This window comes from Pongo abelii, chromosome 5 (genome assembly GCF_028885655.2).
Source record: "Pongo abelii isolate AG06213 chromosome 5, NHGRI_mPonAbe1-v2.0_pri, whole genome shotgun sequence".
NCBI lineage: Eukaryota > Metazoa > Chordata > Mammalia > Primates > Hominidae > Pongo > Pongo abelii.
In genome coordinates this window covers 108,703,190-108,721,496 of record NC_071990.2, presented here as the reverse complement: position 1 = coordinate 108,721,496, position 18,307 = coordinate 108,703,190, and the positions used below count along the sequence as shown (strand labels likewise).

The following is an 18,307-nucleotide window of genomic DNA, read 5'->3' as shown; positions in this document are numbered from 1 at the left end:
CAAGAAAAATTTCAACTCAGATATTGCTCCATAATAAGATAAGATAATCCTTCAGAGATATAGAGCATACTTTTTCTGGAGCCAAAATCTATGGACCTCTTCTCCCATGAAAATGCTTCTGTGCATAGGCACATAAAACTTTCCATGAAATTTCAGGGGGAGTTGCTGAAGGCCATCCATGGACGAGTCCAGGGGGCCAGGAGACCAGCTTTAGGGAGCTGCCATATGGATCTGGAGACAGAGCCAGGACCAGTGCTGCACTAGCATGACCCTGAGTGGATGCCTCCTCAAAGTCTCTGCCCTAAGCCTTTCTTTTGCTTCACTCTAGTCCCAGTCCTGCTGAAGATGGAAGGTTATGGGTACATCTGAAAGTAATAAATATCCAGCCACAGATGTCATTTCATATTCCGTCATAACCTGATTGACATCATATATAAAAGGTGGATGCTTGTACATTAAAACCTTCCCTCCAAGTCCCTGGTCATAAGGGTTAACATGGTCCCAGCAGCATTGAATGGGACATATCTCAGGCCAATCTTGACACCATTCATTCCAGAAAACTTTCCTCTACAAGTCTGAAATGATCACAGGAAGCACACTCCCAGGTCCTCCCAGTCACATGTGTCCATGACACAGACCTGGTGTCTTCTTTCTGGCTCTTTGAAGTACCTCTACCTAGAACTATATGTGCCAAGTGCATCCTAACAGACAAGCTAACACTTAACTTAGGGATTGTCACCAATTAATATTCCCAAATAGTCAAGTACTGGACCATTAGATAGCACAAGTCTGACACAGGATCCGAGCACATCCCATTCATACTGATTTCCTCTTGTCACTCTCAGTTTTCCTTCTTTTCCTTGTTTTAAAAGTAGGCACCTACAGTATTGTTTCGAATGTATGGACTGACTTCCCAACCTCCTCCCAGACAGCCTCCTCTCTTGAACTTCTCAGTTTGAGAAACTAAATTGGCAAAAAACTTATTTGTGACCTCCACCCTTTTGGCTTCCCCAATGAAGCAAACTCCTTGCCTTGGAACAGTTGTTTCTAGGACTGTGGCTCCGTGACCAGACTAATAATTAAACTCCAAAAAGCCAAACTACAGGTGCCTCCTCCAGCTTTCCCTGAGAAAATAAGAAGTCAAGTCCCCCCTGCTGAGCCTGGAGTAGTATCATGGAATTGGGACCAGGAAAAAGGGTCTCATATTTTCTTTCTGGTTTTTCAAACTTAGAAATTTGGGAGCCACAAAGGTGGAAAGTTGTATGGACCTGTTGCTCCTTGAGAATGGAAAAAGTGATGATGAAAGGGTTACTCCTTGTACACATTTTTTCCATTGATTATTTTACTTAAAGAGTCTATGTCATTTCCCTGGAAAACTGAGGAGGGGGAATATTTTCTTTTGAATATCTTCAAACATTTGCAAATGGTTACTCTGAACTCCCCAATGTACCATAAACAAGTGTAAACTGTAGAAATTCAGAAAATGTACAAATACAAACAGCTATCCCCCAAGCTCCTAGGCAAAGGCAAAGAAGGGAGTATTCCATTTATAAATGGAATTCTTTGTGGATAGAATAGTTTGGAAAATGTTTATACATTGTTTTCCTTATTATTTGGGGGGATATCTTTTCCAGCTTACAGAAGCTGCAGAACTGGTATTTGGAGTCTTAAAAGTTGAAGATCAAAGGAAGTTTACAACCTTTTAAAATCTTCAACTAAACTTAATTAGTTCTGCATCTGGGGAAAATAGCTGTCCACTGAAATCATTTGTAATCATATCAACACACAAGAATGCATAAAGGCAGGTAACCAGGAACAGAATAATTTCCAAATGGGGAAAAAAACCCTGTAATTTACAAAGAACTAGCAAATAAGACTTCCTTGAAGACAACTGTAGCTGCCTCGGTTGCTAATTTCTAGATACTTTGGTCTGCTTTTGATCTATTTTAAATGATTTTTTAAAACAGTACTACAGACCGGGCGCGGTGGCTCACGCCTGTAATCCCAGCACTTCGGGAGACCAAGGTGGGCAGATCACTTCAGGTCAGGAGTTTGAGACCAGCCTAGCTAACATGGTGAAACCCCATCTCTACCAAAAATATAAAAAATTAGCTGGGCATGGTGGCATGTGCCTGTAATCCCAGCTACTCAGGAGGCTGAGGCAGGAGAATTGCTTCAACCTAGGAGGCGGAGGTTGCAGTGAGCCCAGATTGCACCACTGCACTCCAGCCTGGGCAACAGAGCAAGACTCTGTCTCAAAAAAATAATAAATAAAATAAAATAAAAATAATAAAATAGTACTACAGTATGAAAAAGGCAGACATAGTGAGAAGAATGAAGATGCTGACCGAAGTTATTGACAGATTATCCTATATAATATATAATGAATATATATGAGAAACAATATATAATGAATCACCAACAAGCACAGGGAGAAATCATTCACCTGCACCTCACCCACCACATCTCAGCCTGAGTTTTGCTTTTGGTTTGTAACGCTTTCCACTTTGGCTTTAACTTGTCACCAGTGTTCAGCATCAGGGCACAAAAGCCATATGGTCCTTTATTTAGTGGATACATTTCCAATTTCCCCAACCATATGAACGGTCTGGGTTTCTGAAGGCAAAGAAGAAAAACAGCACCACATGTGCACAAAAAAACAGGAAGGGGCCTGAGCGCGTTGGCTCACACCTGTAATCCCAGCACTTTGGGAAGCCGAGGTAGGTGGATCACCTGAGGTCAGGAGTTCGAGACCAGCCTGGCCAACGTGGCAAAACCCTGTCTCTACTAAAAATACAAAGATTAGCTAGGCATCGTGGCGCGTGGCTATAGTCCCAGCTACTCAGGAGGCTGAGGCAGGAGAATCACTTGAACCCAGGCGGCGGAGGTTGCAGTGAGCCAAGGTCGCACCACTGCACTCCAGCCTGGGTGACAGAGCTAGACTCTGTCTCAAAAAATAATAATACACAACTAAATAAATAAACAAACAAATAAAACAAACCAGGAAGGGCCAGAGAATGTGAGTAAATTGTGGCAGGTTGAGACTGTGCTGTGAGGTGACACGGAACTTCTGAGGGCAATAGGAAATGTGATTTAGTGAAGGAAAGGTGGTTTTTCCCCCATCTTAAATCACTTGCCTTGTCACCCTTTCATAGCTGACAAAGCCTGAGTATTTCTGATTTTAAAGAAAAGCTGTAATTTCTTGGGGGACCCATCATTGAAAGAACTCTTCAATCTCAAGAGGTAGTGGGCAATTTCATCACCACATCTTCTGAAATTGGCTGGAGCCAGGTCAATATTTTTAATGATTCTGGTCCACATACAAGACTGATTCTTTATTCAGAAACATATATCATCCAAATAGCCATCGTATACTTTATGTTTTTATGTTATTTTGGTCCCATGCTACTCATATGTTAGCGTCACTATTCTTGACCTGGTCACTTCTCACTCCAGTGATGGTATAATAGTAAAATCTCTCACCCTCCCATTCTTCTTTCAGCTTCACCTGAATGAGTGATATTAGAATGTGTTTAAAGTGACAATTCTCAATGCTTTCTGACTTTCTGAAGGCCGTCACTTTTTTTGTCACACACCTTCCCATTACTCACAGCTTTGTCAACTAGATTAAATTACTCTCGTGAAGAAATCAGGGGCATTTTCAATTGAGGTGACTGTGAGAAGGCTGAGGCCATCTGTCTTCAGGCAGCAGAACTTGTAGATGTAAAATCAAGAAGGAATGGTGAACTCATTTTTAGTATTCTTCCTCTACTGGCAAAGCCATCAGAGGAAAAGGAAACCTCGAACGATGGTGGCTGAGAAACCTTTCTTCCACAACCGACAAGTCTCCTTGCTCTGGTCTGTGCTTCCCAAGCAATCTCCTGGCTATGCTAGGGGCCCAACTTAGAGACCAGGGACTGGACATACCACAGCAAGTGCTGTGCTCCACGTTTGTATTTCCCACTGTGGAGTAATGAGTTGGTAATGTAAGCTTGTTGGTGCTGCAGAAACAAGAATTCAACTGTCTGAACACTTAGAGAAGTTAGGAGGTAGACTCAATTTTTGTTTTTTAAGAAACTTTCCCCTACGACAACTGAGGGTTGTTTTACCCACTGAGGTGGGTAAAACAATTTTAGTATGTAGGGTAACAAAGAAACTAATTAGCCTATTCTCCTATAGTGGTTTTTAAAAAAATGCAGCTCTGGAGTCAGACAGCCTGGATTTGCATCTCAACTCTGCTAATTTGGTAAAATCTTGGGCAAGTTACTTTAATGTCTCTGTCTTGATTTCCTCATCAATAAAATGAAGACGATAATTGTCCTATGGATCCAGATCCAAATAAATACTACTGAAAAACACTTAGAAGACAGCCTGCATACAAATGTGAGCAATTATTCATCTTACGAGATCCACTCTCCTGGCCCCCGCTTCCTTCCTTCTGGAGTTTGCACTCCCACCAGATGGAGGCACGCCATCATATTTGCCTTTGTATGTCCCTAGTCCCTGGAAAGGGCAGTGTACAAGTTAGGTGCTCAACAAATGCTCATCTCTCCTCTTCCTCTCCATAAGAAGTTGATAAACTCAACTGAATTTTGGCCTGTTTGATGCCCGCTTGGATAGAGGGGAGAGCTTGGGCTGTGTCCGACAGGCCTGAGTTGAATACTGCTTCCCCACGTACCAGCTCTGCTTCGGGCACAGTATCTAAGCTTCATCTGCCTCCTTGGTGAGATACAGATGATGCCTATTCCACCAGGATTGGCAGGAGGAGCAAATGAGGCCACCTCTGCCTATGACAGGCACTCATGTTAGTTCCCCTTCCCAATACTGAAAAATTTAACTCACTCTCAGCGGCTCACTTGGCATTAGGCAGGAGTCTGTCTATGAGATCAGAGATGTGCAGTGTCACTCACTTTAGCAATGCCACCCTCTTCCCTATGGAAGCCTCCCATTACCTGCAAAGGTGAGCAACTCATTAGCTGAGCCGCTGGGCCCCAAAAGGGGGAGAGAGCAAAGCTGGTCAGTGATGCTTGAGGCCTACCCTGAGGGATGCTGCTTGGTGCCAAACTGCAGGAAGGAGACCCCATGAACAGGAAAGACACCCTGCCAGGCAAATAGGACTCAGTGGCCTGGGTTCAGTTGACATATGCATGTAAGAGTTAGGTTTCATTCTCACTTTACAAATGGAATCCCGTCCTTATCAAGAAAATTTGGTGACATTCTGCCAATGAGGCAACCAGCTCTATTTAGTAGGTGGCCCAGCTCATGGGTTCACTGGACATTTCACCACTGCCCTGCAACCTCATGATCACACATTTAGGTGTCCCAAGTTAATCTCTTCTCCCTCCCCCCCATCCTCCTCTTCTCCAATAGGGTGATGTACGGAGATGAGCATGATAATAAAGTGTAATTGGAGAGACAGTATTTCATGACAGGTTGGACACTGAGCTCTCCCCTCAAGTAAGTGACCCGAGGCTTGGCACTCACACGCTGTGGCTCAGTTTCCTCGGCTGTAAAATGGGAATGATGCTACTGAATAACTCAGCATCAGAGCTGCTGGCTCATAATGTTGATAGCGTGACCACACCGGGTGCAATATAAAACACACACGGTAAAATCATGACTATAATTACAACTCTCGCCTCTGCCTTGTCAGAAGTAAGGAGAGGTGCACTGGCTGGTGCGGAGGAGCGCCCGGCGGACATACAAACCTTTTACTTATTCTGATTTCTAATTCGGAGGCACCTCCTTTTGAGCGGCGGCTCCAGGTCCTCGGGCCCGGCGCTGAGCATGGGCGAGGAGATGATGCACGGCGCCATGGCAGCCTTCTCCGCGGGTTTTGGCACAGGCTGGATCACGCAGCCGGTCTTGGGCAGCATCCGCAGAGCATAGGCATGGTCCTCGTCCGCGGGGTTATTAAGGTTTGGGTCTGACTTGTCGCCCCCCGCCAGGGCCTCCTCGCCCATCAGCTTTTTGGCCGCCTCCCCGTCCAGGTGGCAGTTGGAAGCACAGTTGTTCTCCTTGACCGACTCTAGCTCGTTCACCGCCGGTTCCTCAGGCGACAGCAGCTTCTTGGGGGGCGCGGGCGGCGGTGGCGGCGGCGGCTGCTCGGGAGGCGGCTCCGCGCTCTTAGCGCCCTCGGCGGCGGCGCCGCGCGTGCCGTTCACGATGACGTTGCAGGCCGCGGCCGCCTCGGGGCCCGCCGGGGCGCCCGGGCCTGGGTCGCCGGCGGCGGGCGGGCTGCAGTGGCCGTCCCTGCAGCCTCCGCAGGTCCTGCGCTCCGCGGCGCCCGGCTCGCGCTCCGCCTTGACGTGCGCGTGCAGCGCGCGGTGGATCACATTGTGCAGCCGGGCCCGGTGGCCCACGGTCAGGTCGATGACGCCGTCCTGCGGGCCCTGCAGCACGCCTGGGAAGCTGAGCTGGCCGCCCGCGCCCGGGGGGCCCGGGGGGCTGCCCGCGCGCCGCGTCAGGTCCACCACCTCGCTCCGGCCGTGCTCGGCGGGCGTGGGCGCCAGGCTCAAGGCCTGGCCAGAGCAGCCGGGGGGCGAGTCCGCGGACTTGGACGAGCCCTGCTTGGAGTCCCGGGGGGACAGGGAGTGTCCGCTTGGCTTGCCGCCCGCCGCCGCGGAGTCGCCAGGGGCGCTCGGAATGAAGTTCTCCCCGTTGCTGGAGAACCCGTTGGGGGGCTTGGAGTCGCTGACGTGAGGGATAGGGATGGGGATGGGGATGGGCACCGGTAGGGGCACGATCACGGGGTACGGCACGAGCAGGGTCGGGGGCGGCACCAGCGGGGCAAGCGACGGCAGCCCGAAATTCATCATCTGGGGCACCGGCATCGGGCCATTTGGCATCATGCTCACTGGCGGGAAGGGAAGACTCGGCAGCGGGGCGCCCGGGGGCGGTGGGGGCAGCAGGCCTGGGGGGTTCCCGGGCATGGTGGGGGTGCTCGGGGGGTGGATGTGGGGCGATAGCATGGGCCGGTGCATGGGGCTGGAAGTGGGGCCCAGGTTTCTGGGGCCACCGGGCGGGGGCCCGATGCCGGGAAGCATGGGGTTGGATAGGGGGCTGTTGGGGTTGGAGGCATGGTGTGGAGGCCCGCGGATGAAGGGCGGGCGGATCTGCTGCATGATCTGCTGCTCCATGAAGATGGGCAGCGGCACCGGGCCGCGGTTCGTCATCACCATGGGAGGGCTGCGAGGCGGGACGCCAAGGGGAGGCCCGATGCTAGCAGGTGGCTGGACGGAGACAGGAGGGATATTTGGAGTCTCGCTGATGGGGATGGACTTGGGCACTGGCGTGGGGATTTTAGTGACAGAGCAGTTGGCAGTTTCAGATGGAGAGACGGTGGTGGACGCCGACGGGCCAGGGCCCTGGCTTTGGCCAGCTGTAGCCACCGGGGAGGGGGCCTTCCTCCGAGCATCTGTTAGCGGGATATTCCAAGAGTCTGGAGTGAGCAGCTGCACCCCGGTGCCTTCTGCTTTATTTTCCATGGGAGGGTGTAATGTGCTGCACAGCCCAGCTGGAAGATTGGCCTGGGTCTCTTTGTAGAAAATGTCCATTTTGTATTGATTGAGACATTTTGCACTGCAGAACTGAAGCCTTCTTTCCCCGTCCCCAAAATCCAGGTATTCTTTTGTGTGTCTTATGTGCTTACACCAGTCACATACCTACAACACAGTAATAAAAAACCACAACAGGTAAGACAAGCAATTTACCTGGGTAGATGACGTTTCGTGTTTCACATAAAGGTTCTTTTAAACTTTACCAGCACTTCTCAAACAGGCAGAACTGTTTCCTTCTAAAAGGTAAAATTCTGAAATGTTTGTAAAATGATGGGTTGGCTTTATAAATATGAGCCCTTCAGAATACCAATTATCACAACCTCCTATTCTTTCTTCTTAAAGAAACTGTGTTGTCCCCTTTAAGCATGACTTAAAGATGGTTCTGAGAAAAGGGAATATATATACCTGTCCAATGTACCTGCCCACACATTTTCACTTGTCAGAAAGGCTCATTGTAAATGCAAACCTAAAGAGTTTTGGAGGGAAAGGTTCTCCAGAAAGTTCAATGGGCTTGAAATATTACCCCTTACAATTCTCCTCATGCGAAGTCACTTTACACTGTTGACTATGTTTGATAATGCAGTTGGAAAGAGTGTACTGTGTTAACCAATAACACAAAGCGCTGAACATCATTATGTCTGGCTTCCAAGGAGAAACTTGGAATTAATCATGAAGTCTGTGTGAGGTTTAGCTATTCCCAACCTGTGATGTTGCAGCAAGCTAGAATTATTTTTTGAGCTGTTTGCCCACTCTCTCTCAGTAGTCAGAATTTTTGGTGACATTTCTTGGCAGGCAGTCTTATTTAACAACTTTTCAAACACCAGAGAACATTTTCCAAAAGTTGTTATGGCTTTTTCCCCCCTTCAAATCTACTCCTGGCAAAAGAAAGACATCACCAAATTTATTTTAAAGTCGGGCTGCAGAACTAATTAAAGGCTGAGAGCTTTTCCCAATTGGAAATCACTAGACATCAAAGTTCAAAAAATACTCATTCTCAGCTTCAGAACCCATTACTTTGGAGAAATTATTGTGATTTCATTAACACATTAATTTTGCAACACCATCAGCTCTCACAGATGGTGAAGACATGATCTACAATTCAAATATGACTCTTGTTTGCACAAATGTCTTTCCTTCATATGGCATTTTAAACAAGAATTAATATGAGTAATCTTGCCATAGCTATAAACAGATAAACAGATGTCAAAATTTTCAATAGTTCTTTCAGTGCCTTACTTTTTTTTGACAGAGTTTTACACACACAATCTTTTTTCTTTTTTTCCTTTTTTTTGGGTGGGGGGGGCATTTTCTCAGCACTCAAGCCATATGTAGCAGTAAAGAAAGAATTGTGAAACAGTGCAATGGTGAGTCTATTGAATTTGAGTGTCTCCCCCAATAATGCACTGGTTCCAATATTGTTCTAAATGAGACCCTGTTTTTGTTGAAGAGGCTGTCTGTTGTTCTGTTGTTGGTGCGTGTTGGTTTTTTTAAAAAACTATCATAAACTGATATAATTAAGAGATGATAAATTTTAATAATGATTGGTCACATAAACAATGCAAAAACAACATATGCTGGGCATTTGAATACTCATCTCATTTAACTCTCAGCTTTCCTTGATTGTAAACAGTGGTGGCATGCTGGTATGTGATCATGGGCGAACACGCACGTGGCAGATGTGGGTCTGTATGTATAAATCCACTCTTTTCCTTCTCGCTTTTTTTCCACTGATATTTGCAGGTAATAAACTTGATGGTGTGAGATTGAACAACATGTTGGCACACATCCGTGTTTTGTTTAGTCTCATCAAATTGCCCTTTCAAACTACTTCTTGCAAAAAATTTTGGAGAATGAGAAAACTGCTGAGTTACCTTTGATGATTAGAAAGGCATTCTTTCAATTTAGCTATCAAAACTGTTGCAGTTATTAAAGTGGTAAAAAAAAAAATTTCAATGCTAATATACTCCTGTGTTTCACTATAGTGTTTCATGTTCCTCCTGAATTAAGGGAAGTTTTTATCATAATTGAGATGCCCAGTTTACAAAAAAGTGCAGAATTGTCTCTGATGAGAAGAGACCCACAGAATCCATCAGACCCTCAAATTTTTCATCTAGATAAAGGTTAAGAAAACAAGTATTAGAAACATGATGCATATAAGTTACTGTTTTATAAACCTGATCATTTAAATAAAATTAATGTATAATGATGTGGCACTTAAATTCCACTATGAAATAAAACCACCTGCTTCTGTTTCAATATTAGGCATCCATAGAAAGCCTGAAGTGCAAATTTACAAGCTTGAAGTGAAGGATCAAAAATAGCTTCTTTAATCATTGACTAAAAAAAATTATCAATGAATTAAACTAATTAAAATAATATACCCATTTTCTGGCATATTTTTTTGGATCTTATTTTTTAGCCATAAGGGAGAAGAGTTTTCTGAAATCCTTAATTGGTTTTAAATTGCCAGATTGAATTATTTGCCTCCAAAGGATTCCTGTTTCCTCAAGCCAAATAAATATTTTCAAATGGAGTAAAAAATAATAATAATCTAAATATAATTTATATGTTCTCCCTTCCCTTCCTTCACTTTCAGTAATCCAATGATGAATAAGGAATGCTCATAGATCTATCCCAATTGTCAAATGAGAATTCTCCACCATATCTCATCTATTTTGACATAAAAAGAATTACAGACATCAAAGTTAGAAGCAAAATCCTATTTCATCAAACTTTCCCATCAAAGCAAAGGCCTACGGTTAGCTGCTTGATTTTCAGCAGCATCCCAAAGTGTTCAAGTAGTAGTGTGACAGTTCATGACTATCTTGTTTTGGGTAACGTGAGAGAGAGAGAGACAGAGAAACAGAGAGAGAGAGAGAGAGAGAGTGTGTGTATGTCCTTGCCTTATTAAATTTCAATTCAGAATACTGATCTAAAAATACAGAAAAGCAATCTTTCTGATGAAGCAAAAAATTATTAGAGGAAAAACTGTCACTTAAGAAATAATGAATCAAGTCTGTCTTACAGGACTCATCAGTTAAGATGAGGTCAATGAACTTATGGCACAAATGGCTATATCATGTGAGGCAATAAAACACGGTACTATCATTCATTCTACATCTAACTAATGACACACTTCTAGTAATTAAAGATTTCATCATAAGAGCCTGAACTGATTACTTAAGATGTGGTAGTCAGATGAAAGTATATACCATATCCCTCTCTCTTTAATAAAACAACATTTGCATATCCAGGAAAACACAACATGTGTCTCATAAACTCTGGTTTTCTGAATTGTGGTGTGGCGGGTTATTCTTTCCTTCTTTCACTGACAGCTTTACATTTTATTTCACTTTTTAACTTTTTGAGGAATTATTTTTTCCTCATTATGCCAAGAAGTACCAAAATTCCTTCAGATACTTTAAAAGATAAAGATTAAGAAGTGCAGGGATTTACGCGCTGAGCTCTGGAATGATTTCCCCCTAATTTCACCCCAGCTTTGTTTCTGTTGGAATCTGGCCTCTTTGGTTCCACTTCTCTCACTAACAGGTCCCAGATTGGACAGAGGCTGAAGCTGTTTAACGATGCCAATCTGGGGACCCAACAACCAGCAAATGCAATGCCATTGAGTGAGACAGCTGAAATGCTTCGTATCACAAATACATAATGTATCACCAGGAAGACAAAAAGATCACAAAGGAGATAAACAAATGCGTATTCCATTCAACCCTATAACAGCAGTCCTCAAAAAGATTAAATTTACCTTCCTGGGATGGGTCCAACTCTAAACAACAGAATGAACATTTCCTTTAGTCCATTTAGAGTATTTATATTTGGGTGGCTGACTGCCAGAGTAGTACTTATAAGCTCAGTGGCCTGATGGATTCACTCCTTTCCTGTGAAATAAATGTGTGGCAACCTACACCGCTCAACTGCTCCAAAGACACTGCCTCAGCAGATATATCACTTGCTCCTGATATAACAAAGCCGAAAGGCACGACTTGTGGTTCTTATAACTCTTTCCATCTTGTATTTCCCCGGAAAGAGAGAAAGCTATTCATGTTGGCAACTGAGCCTTTATTTTTATATAAACGTCAAAGTCAAGGCCAAAGTATGCCATGAGGTTACCCACACGGGCACAATATACAGGTTCTTCTGGGCTTAAGAGAAAACTCAGGCAACTGGGGGAGGGGGACAGGGTTCCTAATTAACACATTCATCAGTTGTTAGCTGTGGGAGTAAAGTTCAGCCTTTAATGGAATCCACCACTGCCTTCTGAGAGGTAATCTGGCATCAGGCAATATTTAATTAAGAAACCCTTTTGCTGAAATCTTTAACTGGGCAAAGATGTTTGTAGCAATGGAACAGTAAAAAAAAAAAAAAAGAAAGAAAAAAAAGATATTAGCACCTCCGTGAATGCCATCAACAATTTGAAAAATAAAACAAAAAATCTTCATGTGCTTTCCACTTCATCTGACTGTCTACTAATATATCTCCTAGGTAACAGCTCAGAAGTTGTAGCTCCTTAAGCAAAACTGTAGCTTATCATAAGAGGGAGGTTCTCTGGGCCTTGGCATGTTGACTGTGGCACTGATCTTGTAGTCTAGGCCAGCTCAAAAATCATGAACTCATTCAAGTGAAGCAAAGGAGGATGGAGGGATGTGGGCAGGGGTGCTCAGTGTTTTGAAGGCTTTGGGGTCTGCTCTGCCTGTAGACAGTCACCTCACAGCATGAGCTGAGGGCCTCAGACTGATCCACCTGAGCACTTGCTCCCAGCCCTACCCTGGAATGCCGTGATCCCAGTATCAACTGTTCCTTTGGGTCTAGACACTGCCACCAGCAGGGCCCTAGTTCAGTGTCCCTGAGTGGCAAAAGAGGCTATGGAAATCACATGGGATTTAGACTCAAAAGATGTTGGCATGAATCTGGGCTTTATTCCTTATTAGCAGTGCAACATTATGAAAATCTCAGCCTCAGTTTCTTTATCTGTAAAATGGAGCTAACAGTCTAATGATTGTGTGCTAGGCATATCACTAAGCTTCTTACAGAGTATATATTTTCAATCCCCAGCCTGTCCCACATGTTTTACATGCGTTTTATGGGGAGGATGCTTCTATGGCTGCATGAAGAGGGAAAGGGAGATTTTCATCCACTGCTTTCCTATGAGCCTGTGTGTCTTTGAGATAAAACAGGGCACGTTTCTCTCTGGGCAAACTCATGCTACACCTCACAGATACCAGCCCCTACCTTGCTCCCTAGGAGGCTCTGTCCCCAGGGCTAACAGAGGAGCTGTCTGCAGGGACAAGGAACCAGCCCACAATTCTATGTGCATCCCAGCTGCCCACCATCCTGAAAAGCCTCTATTCAACTCCTGCTGAGCCCTCTTATTTTTCCAAGGCCAGTCATTTTCTAATTCAGGCAAAAGCTTGATAAAGCGACATGGCTGCTTGGAAATGAGCATTAGAACCATTAAAATGAATCATTCCTCTTCAGCTCAACTGCTGTTTGAATAGTGGAAGCCATAAACTGTGCTATGCATATTTTATTAAAAAACAGAGCTGATGGACGATCTGCTTGACTCATTACATGGCAGAACTATCTTCCAAAGGAAAGGCCAGAAGCCACAGTATCAGGTGCCTTTTAAGACTGGATGACCCCACCCTGCCATGGCAGAATATTCACTTGAGGGAAGAGCCCCCACTAAGTGGGGAAGGGCACACCAACACTAAGCTCACCATTCCAAGTTTTTCTTGCAGAGCTGGATTTGAGTGAAGGAAGGAAAAAGATGACCTAGTCATAGACATGCAAAGCCATACGGAATTGAGAGAGGAATTTAAAGTAGAAACAGCAAGGGCTCTTATACAATAAAGACAAATGCATGAAGAAGTTCATTTTCAAAACAAGAAACTTTCTGCAGGTTTAGATTCCAACATGCTGGTGTTTGCTACATAGTTCTTTTTATTTGGGTTTTTTGGTTTGTTTGTCTGTTTTGCTTTGTATTTTATTCATTCTCATTCTCTAGCTTGCTCTAGCTCTCTCTCTCTTAAATAAGATTTGGAGCTCAAGGAGAGGCTAAAGAACATCTTTGTTAGAAGTGAAAAAATCTCATTAGAAAACTGCCCTGTAGGAACTTTATACCGTGACTCAAGTTCTACTTATCTTATAAATTTTAAGCTAGGTTCTAGAAATCTTGGCCCAGGTCATAGGAGCAGATCGTTCCTTCTCTTTCTCATGTGCCATGAGCTCTGTAAGGCAGAGCAGAGATGGGCTTGGTTTTCAGGATCTCAATGAGCTTTAACAAATGGCTTATGATGGACCCAAGTCTCTGATTCTACAGCCAATGCAAGAGATGGAATCCCGGCCTGCGTTCAGGGACTGCAGGCCCACCCTGACAGCCAAACACATGATTCAGAAGATGATTTTTCTCTTTGGGCTGATGTTTTAGGTTGCTTAAGAGTATTAACATACCATGACAAAACTCTCTGCTTCATTTAAGGTGCATGAATGCAACTTACTCCTTCACAATACAAGTCATCCAAATGGAAACTAAAAAATTCAATCGTACATCAAAAAACCTGGTTTGCCTAGTACCAAATGCCTGCCTCTTTGTTTTCCAGTTATTTGGTCCTGAGAGGGCACAGAAATCACCTAAGAAATCTCAAAGCAGTGAAATTAAGCCCTGAAAGGAACCTCGGTGATCATTTCGTCCTCTCCTCCAACCTCCAGCTCCTGGTGGAGCCAGGCATTTAATCCCTGTGAGCCTCAGTGCTCAGCTGTAAAAGGAGATCATCCACAGTGACGACCCTGCCTGGGAAACATGTGAGAAAGAAAGGAAACTGGGAGGGGACTACAGACATGGAAAATGTGCCTCCTAAGAAGGGAGCAACGTCCTAGCCCATCTCCCATTGCCAGGCCGTCCCATGCCCATTTTATCAGCTCCAGGTATCATAACTACTCTCTGCCCTGAAAAATTTGCCATCACATAATCCAGTTTGCTCATTGAAAAGTGAACATTTATTCAGGGCCCATCATGGGTGAGGTACTGTGCTAGGAACCTGGGCATGAGTAAAATGCAGCTCCTGCCCTCATATGAGGTAGAATCTGCCCCAGGAAACTGGAGGCACAAGTTTTTGTTTTGTTTTCATTCAAGCATCTCTGCTTCAAACTGAAGCTTAAGAGAAAACCGATCTTCTATTTGTAACACTTTTATTCATTCAGAAATAAATTCTGCACCGTGCTCCAGAAGGCAATGGGCTGTGGAACCACCTGCCCTTGCGGAGTTCAAAATCTGTCTATTAGCAATCAGTGGAAAAATTAGCACACACTCTCCTCCATCAACAGATTTGTTCTAAAGGTTAAAATGCAACTAACAGCTTTTAGCAAAAAAAAATCCTTAATATCTACTGTCTCAATGTCAAATTTCCCTTTGTTCTTCTAACCCAGTACTGTGACTCCTCTTTTTTTAAAATGTATTATCTGAATCTTTTTTCAGAGGTGTATTTACCTTATTTATTGTAACTTTTTGTTTTTCAAGTATATATTTGGCTCTCTTTTTGTGTCATTTATTGTTTTGCTTCCTGTTTTCTAATGAATATTTGAAGTTTCATTGTTTGTGACTGTAAGAGTTTAAGAAAAGTTGCAGGGAAGGACTTTGGGTTGTACTTGTATATAAGGGGAACCCATCAAACTAATGTGTTAAAAAGTGAAGTGTGCTAGTTGCCCAGCTTCTGTCTGTGGTCACACACCTCATTTCTTCCATCATGCAAACTTTTTTTAGAAAATGGCAAAAATCATATTCTAAAGTATGTGGTTTTAGTTCCACAACACAACTAATCAGACATCAGTAAGAGGACTTTTTGGAAGGATTGCTGTGATTATCAGTGGTATCTGAAGCAGTCCCCCCGACCCCTACCCAGGGACTTTGAATCTGCCTTCCAGCCTCCTCACTCCCTGGGTTGTATCTCACCCCGGTGACGGGTGGTACCCCTGAAACACCACAGGACCAAGCTTATGTTGTGTGCAGGTGGCCCAGGTCAAGGGCACTGCTGAGCAGAACTAATGGCACCTCTGATAATCCCTCATTGTGTCCACTACCTTAGCCCACTTTCTGGCTGCTTTTCAAAAGTCTGCAGCTGCTCCTAGTGACATCACATCCACTCACCAACTACATACTGATTGCTTGGGCTCTGCCAGGCACCTGGCTATGGGCTTTACTTGCATTGCTTCATTCAATTCTCTTCTGACAGTCTCTTGCACATTTTCTGCACCCTGGGCCATAGCCTGAACCTACCTGTGGGCACCCTAGGTTGCCCAACTCAGTCCCTGGTGTCCATCTCTGCCCAGTCCTCGAATATCTCCAGGACACTCTAATGAAAGTCATGGCTTTTATTATTGTGACTACTGCAAGCCCCAATTTGATGTAATACTAATAAATTATACACTAGTAACAACAGGCAGCATTATTTAAGCTCTAGTACCCATACTGAGCATGCTACATGAATTTCCTCATTGAATCTCCACAAATACCTTATCATATAGATAACTGGGGGTTAGATAGGTTAAATAACTTGCTCAAGATTACCTATGCAGACAATAGATGGCAGATCCAGATTCTAAGTTAAATCTGTCTGGCTTCAAAACTCATACTGCCCCACTATCTCAAGGGTCTTTTGCACTTTCCTACAAATTACAGGATTAAGATAGGTGACTAACATTTGATAACAACTTTCTGTTTTGAATTCCAGAATCACTGACATTTAGAACTCTAAGGAACTTCACAGGTGAAACCCAACCTATCTCCCACAGCAAGCTTGGGTTTCCTTCTACACATAGGTCATCTTCTAGGTGGCATCCATACTTCCTGTGACAGAGACAAACATTCATACCCATCTACACAGCCGAAAGAGTGATTCATACCATAGCGATCTTTCTCCTTTGCACCAATTTTCCTGGTGGCTTGCTAAAGAGGGTTGTTACATAACTGCAGGTCTCTATGCAATATAATTGAGGCAGTCTATTTTGTTGTCAACCAGCACTGATTATTAGAAAGTTTAACCACTCCACCTCCCTGTCACTTCTACCTACTGTTTGCCAGGGTCTCTCAGCACAGATCAACTCCTCTTCCAAATCTCAGTCTTTGAAAAAATTAAAAGGAGTCATCATATTTGCTCCAGATTGTTATTTTTAAACATGCCCAGTTCTGGCACTCAGTTCCCAGGGCACAAGTTCCCAGGGCCCTTCTATGCTGTCTGTCCTCCTAGGGACATGATAGTGAGACCAGCTGCCACTGACCCAGGAATATACTTCACCTTGTTAATGCCCCTCTTAAAGGGTGGAGCTCAGAATGCAATGCAGTAGCCTGACTAGCAGAGAGTCCAGTGGAATTCTCCCTCCCTCATGTAAAACACTATACCTCTGCTAATGCCACCCGAGAATGCATGTGCTTTTTTCAGCAGTCATGTCCCACTGTTAGGCCTTCGCTTTTTATATTTTATTTTTTTATTCTTTCCTCTGTGCATATGCTTACCCAAGGTCTTTGCTTTTTAAAAACAAACATTTATTGACTATTCGTTATATTCCAAGCTTGAGCCTTTCACTTCTCTCTCTTAATTCTGGCAACAAACCTGTAAAGTAGCTACTATTTTTCCCATTTTTACTTAAAAATGAGAAAACAAAGATTCGAAGAATTGATGTGGTTTCCCTAAACCCTCTCAGCCTACAAATAGTGAAGCCAGGATTCAGATCCAGAACTTCGAACCCATCCTCTTTTCACTCTACTATGCTGCCTACTTCACTCTGAGTTTCTGGTCAACCGAAACCTTTTTCTTCTAAGGGCTCATCAACTATTTCTTTAATAATATATTCAAGGTCTTTTGAGGGTAAGCCATCAAACTACTTGTCTAGAGTTTCAGAAATCAGAAACCCTTTCCCAATTTTAAAAATTTGGTCAACATTTGTCCATTTCTGTATTTTTTACAGAGCAAACATTAACCAAAAGTAGATATGAAATCATCTACCAATTTCCTTTTGTAAGCTGGAAGATCTAATTTGCTTAGCATAGCAGGTGTTCTCTGTCTATCTCTCTCTCTCCCCCTGACTTGGGATTGGTACCCTTCTTTAAGGTATTCCCCACTCTTTGCAGTGTAGAGAACATTCTCTTTATGGAGACAATGGAAACCAAATAAAATTTGCCCACCCCTGCCTTCTCATCCTCTTTTGTTTAATATTACACGACTTGCTCTAAATACTGATCTATCCACTTCTACTTCTTCTTCCTTCTATGAACATAGCGTTACTAGCTCCTTTTATTAACTTGGGCATTCCCCCAAGGGTTCAGCTCCTTTTGCAGCCTAGCCTTACTGATCTAATTTCATTTTCAGAACTTTACACAAAGCCCCAAATAACTCCCCAAATGCACTGAGTCTCTGATTGTCGGACCAAATCCACCTTTCCTTGGCACTTCAAAAAAATCTGCTTTTCTAAACTCCAGGGAATGTGGCTGATCATATCCAGCATTCTCCCCCTCTACTATCACATATTCCAAGATAGTGCCACTCCCCCACTCCAGCCACATTCCAAGTAGCTCTATCCTAGATTAATCAGATGGTGGTCAAAGCAGGATTCCCTTCACTGTTCCTCCACCTTCTCAGAACTCTCCACAAGGCATGGGGGGAATTACTAACTGCTCTGTTTTGAAGAGAATAATATTTTTAGTAGATAACAAGATAAATTATCCCATATCTTGTTTC

The 18,307-nt window shown here is 43.9% G+C and overlaps 1 protein-coding gene across 4 annotated transcripts in view; it reads right to left on the bottom strand.

Annotated features, from left to right (window-relative positions):
- Window positions 1-5,709: 5,709 nt before the first annotated feature.
- The window catches only part of SOBP (sine oculis binding protein homolog), a 145,262-nt gene continuing 132,664 nt past the window's right edge, over window positions 5,710-18,307 (bottom strand). For all 4 annotated transcript variants that reach the window (XM_002817215.6, XM_063724931.1, XM_063724930.1 and 1 more), the window contains one exon: window positions 5,710-7,664. In XM_002817215.6, the coding sequence (XP_002817261.3) occupies window positions 5,712-7,664 (1,953 nt within the window). In that variant the 3' untranslated portion in view covers window positions 5,710-5,711. The remainder of the gene's footprint in view (window positions 7,665-18,307) is intronic.